The 4,649-nt window shown below is 41.9% G+C and overlaps 1 protein-coding gene across 1 annotated transcript in view; it reads left to right on the top strand.

The window, feature by feature from the left end:
• Positions 1-850: 850 nt before the first annotated feature.
• Positions 851-4,649, top strand: part of LOC105562742 — a 52,258-nt gene continuing 48,459 nt past the window's right edge. The window contains exon 1 of the mRNA XM_012013799.1: positions 851-2,944. Coding sequence (XP_011869189.1) covers positions 2,635-2,944 — 310 coding nt within the window. The 5' untranslated portion in view covers positions 851-2,634. The remainder of the gene's footprint in view (positions 2,945-4,649) is intronic.

Here is a 4,649-nt window from a genome sequence, read left to right as displayed (position 1 = left end):
TATGATTAGTATAAAGTAATTATTAAAAATCGAAATTAAATATATTTTATATGCTCTTTAAATAGATATTTAATAAAATGATTATAAAGTACTCGAGAGAAATCTGTTTCCTTTAAAATATAAACTCGCAAGATCTCAACGTATACTTTTGTGTGTAACTCTTATTCAAATCGTTGGAATAGATAGACGAGCAGAGAGTGCATATTCATTTTGCAAGTAGCAAATAATATTAAATAAAACACCCACCCCAAGGTTGCTCCGCCGTTGCCCGATGCCTCCCCGGGCCTCCTCGTCCTCTCAGATTTCCTTGTTGTACTCGCACAATATTCACTCGCGAGAATGTTTAACGATCGCGCGAAATTTTACGTGACACTCCCGTACACGTCTTGAATACCGCGAAACGTACAATATTTTACAAATGATATTTTACAATCCGAATTGTCAAGCAATCTGATCCTTACGTGAAATAAACTGTGCGAGCGAAACACCCACTACGATCAAGTCGTTTCTCGAAACTGAAGGAAAGACAGATTACACCGAAATCGAAAGATAGTTCAAGGCGCGATGCGTAAACGAGATGTATTCACGATAACGTATCACGATTCACTTTTATATTTTATTAGATAAGTTAATCTCGTAAAATATCTATGTACAGGGTGTTTCGGCAACATACACATCAGCAAGTTGGGTTGCCTATCTGCTTGCCGACAGGGCGACACACTTTATCGGGCTCACAGAATAAGATCAGATGCAAGTTCGGCGGTTTTCTAATTCTTATACAGTGTATGTGCAGTTGTATTTTAATAGACAAAATAATATTATTGTATTATAATTTTATATTATAAAATAAAAAATATTTTTGTTCGAATTTCTTCATTAAATTTTGTATTCTATATTATTTTATCTATTAAAATACAACTGCACATACACTGTATAAGAATTAGAAAACCACCGAACTTGCATCTCATCTTATTCTGTGAGCCCGATAAAGTGTGCCCCTGTCGGTAAGCAGATAGGCAACCCAACTTGCTCATGTGTATGTTGCCGAAACACCCTGTACGTTGACAAAAAGCCGGCGACTCAACGTGCAATTCGTTTATCTTCACAAGTTTTAGAAACTTAATAATCGATCGATGAACGTTACTTGTTACTGACGAAGACGTGCAAATTAACAGAGTTTTATTCCCGTACTCAACGCGATCGCGTTTCGGAAATAGATAACGTAAAAGTAATACTAGGTACGGAGCGACGAACGACACTGCTTGCCGGCTCGAGGTACGGCGAGCGAATGATTGTGCGGCGACCTTCAAGTAAACAATTTCCTACGTAGCGTCGGAAAAACCGCGCGGCAGTGCTTTTGTCCGGGGTGTTTATGACGCTACGTCATTTCTCGGAACCGGAGCTCGGCGATTAACGGCCGGAATGCAAAAACTTCTGCGATTGATAACCGACGAAATTTTAACATACACGGCGGGCAACAAATTCACGTGGCTTTTACGCGTTGTTACCTGTTCGATTTAACTTCGCGGACGAAGTTGCGCGTTCACGTTGTTACGAAACTTTATCATCACCGCAACAATTATATTTTCCTTATGATGCATTGATAAAAACTAGTTGCAGCCGGAACGAATTGCAAAATTCGCTCCTATAATATCGTAATTAGCGAACTCGTTGGTCAGCTACCGTGCTCGATCTGACCTCAGTTTTAGCATTTTAAAGGGGGGGAAAAAAGCAAAGACCACGCGGATTACGTCGGGGGATCGAGAATAGTGAGAAAGTTTCGCTTCAATTGGGTGAACGACGCCGACGCTTTCAGGCGACGCCGGAAATCGAGAGAACGTGGCCCGATATCCTTCGTGTTCCTGTTCGATTTAACTTCGCGGACAAAGTTGCGCGTTCACGTTGTTACGAAACTTTATCATCACCGCAACAATAATATTTTTACGTTAGTAGTAGCAACTCTGTTAATCCCAGACGAAGCCGGGCGCGACTCTCGCTCGCGTTCTTGTGATACTAGTTGAATTAAGTTCAATGAGCGAAATGTAGAATCACCTTTTTCATTCGTCCCACCGTAATTTTACGTCGTAGTTTTAAGAGACGGCGAGACCGATGTAATATTTTAATGCTCACGAAACCAGTAAGTTTTGCAATTATTTGATAAAACGATATTTGCTGCGAATTAAACGAAATCCGTTATTGAGCTCTACAATATAACAATTTCGAATCGCGGCGCAAAATTGTATATATAATTCGCGCGTCGAAAAACTCACAATCAGTTCCACTGATTCTCTGTGTAAATATACCTTCGTTCCGCTGACTTTCGATCCACCGATTCTCCTACCCATTGATTCACAAAATTCAAATACCATTATGTACTCGTGGCGAACAAATATTTTTTTTATGAAAGAATAGCTTAATCAAAAATGCCTGAACGGGTCACGTTTCGCAGAGCAGACCTTTTGAATCTCGAAAATGGCTCGCGAAACGCTTCACGGGCTAAGGTACACAATTTACCCGCAATTATTCCATTCTATCGAATTACGGTAATTAAACGTAATTGGTTGTATGTACGTTGTATCGCGCAAGTGGCGAAAATTATCTGTCGCGTCAAGGATTCATGTAATTTAAACGTAGATGCACTTTGGTTGGCAGACAACGATGGCCACAAGTCGCTCGAAATTTTCAAGTCGCGTGAAAAATTCAGATCACTCGCGCGCGCGAGGAGTCTCATTTTTCCTACGATGCTTAAGCCACGTTGCTTTTTTTCCCATTGTTTCAGACATGCATTGGCTCGTTTGCACCTGCATCCTCACGGCGACGACGGTGCTTTCCTGCCGGCAGAGCGAGTTTCAGTGCGCCAACGGGCACTGCGTCGCCCTCAACAAAGTCTGCAACGTCGTCGACGACTGCGGAGATGGGAGCGACGAGACGCGTCCATGCTCGCGTGAGTGAAACCTTTCGACCCCCTCGCGATCTCGCGGAAGACCCGGAAGGGGCTTCTAACGACAAATGCGTATCCACGCGACAAACTAACGCGGAAACCGCGGATCGGTGGTCGCTGAAATTACACGTGTTGGAGAATTTTCCCTTAAAATTTACCCTGAAAATCATAAGATCCTGCGACAACATGGCATCTCGAAGAACTTTGGTACTTTGCTAGTAAAATGTATACTATAAGTAATTACTATACGTAGAGAATTTTCTCTTAAATTATCCTTATTGTCCTGAAAACCGTGCGATTGTAGGACAACATTTTTGAGCAACTTTATGAGAGCTTTTCCAAATTTTAGTATAATTGTTTGTAAAATGTGTGGTCAAATTTCAAAGGACTCATAAAATTCCTCGAAATGCCGTATCGTCCCACGATTATATAATTTTCAGTGCTACCAGCTACACTTCTGGTAAATCCTAAAGGAATTCTGATTCGTCCAATTTCTAACAGACGACTGGTGGAATCCGTCAGATTTTTTTTTCAGTGTGCGAATCTAGAGGATCGTAGGGAAGAAATGTTGGAGACGAACGAAAAGTTTGACGAGTTGCCTGATTAGGTGGTGAAACAAGTTAAAATTTAAAGGGAAAGCCCGTCGCCTTCTACGTATTTTCGCGGTGACTGCAGCTCATGTTAACGGCCTGTAAACAAAGCTGTATTTGCAGTAACAATTTATCCCTCTCTACACTTTAATTAAATGCTTTCCTTTTTTTTCCCCGCCGCGAACTAATCCAGTTTGCGCAGGCGGCCGAATCGCGGATCAAACGTTCGTTTCCAGCTCGCAACCGCGGGTATTTTCGTCTCAATTCCCCATTGCCGGGGTGTTCCAGGACGGTAATTGATCCCTTCATTGTTCACTGGCAGGTAGCTTCGATGCCCGGCTTCGAAACGTGCCTTGTTGCGATTGCCGGCAAAGGCGGCTGGCGTGCGCAGGAATTTCTACTTCGTTAGAAACGCCGACCTGCCCGCCTGCTTTCTTCCCCCGCACGAATCAGTCGATGCCTCGGTACTGCCTGGCAACGTGTAAAGACAGAATGAAATTCCGGCGATGTTACAAGAGTGATATTACAACGTAGCCCTCAAAGAAGGATGCTGACGGAAGCACGATATTTCACGCAACGCCGTGTACTCGCGAAAATATGTCAAAATTGCGAAATTTTGAAACGTTATATGTATATAAAACAATTAAATATCGCGGATACAAATACGGGGCGGTCGAAATCGTAGTATTGCACAATCGCGAAAAACGGGATAGACGCGTGAAGAGCTGCAATTACAGGAAAACTGGTAGAAGTTAAAGGCAGACCGAAGCTTTCTCATAAAAAAAAATAAAGAAATAAAAAATAAAAGTCGCAATTATTTACTCGCAAATCCATTCGTAGTCCCCTATTATTCATACGTGGAGCCATATTTGTGGCAATAATTTAATAACGCTCCTGTTGCTTTTCCGTGCAAATACTCTCTCTCTCTGAAAGTAAAAATTACCAGGCCATTAAGGGGATGCTGGAGTGATTCTGCACTTTTGCACCTTTCTAACCTAAAAACTGTCAGTTCGCGGAAACATTTGTGTAATATACAAATTAAATGGCTTACGTGTACAGATCGAAAGCAGCTTGCTATTCCGGTCAAATGAAAGAACAATATGGCATCACTGAAACTA

This window comes from Vollenhovia emeryi, unplaced genomic scaffold (assembly GCF_000949405.1).
Source record: "Vollenhovia emeryi isolate VEMERY1.0 unplaced genomic scaffold, V.emery_V1.0 DF939184.1, whole genome shotgun sequence".
NCBI classification, from domain to species: domain Eukaryota; kingdom Metazoa; phylum Arthropoda; class Insecta; order Hymenoptera; family Formicidae; genus Vollenhovia; species Vollenhovia emeryi.
The sequence above is the reverse complement of the archived record's forward strand: the minus strand, read 5'-3'. Positions and strand labels throughout refer to the sequence as shown.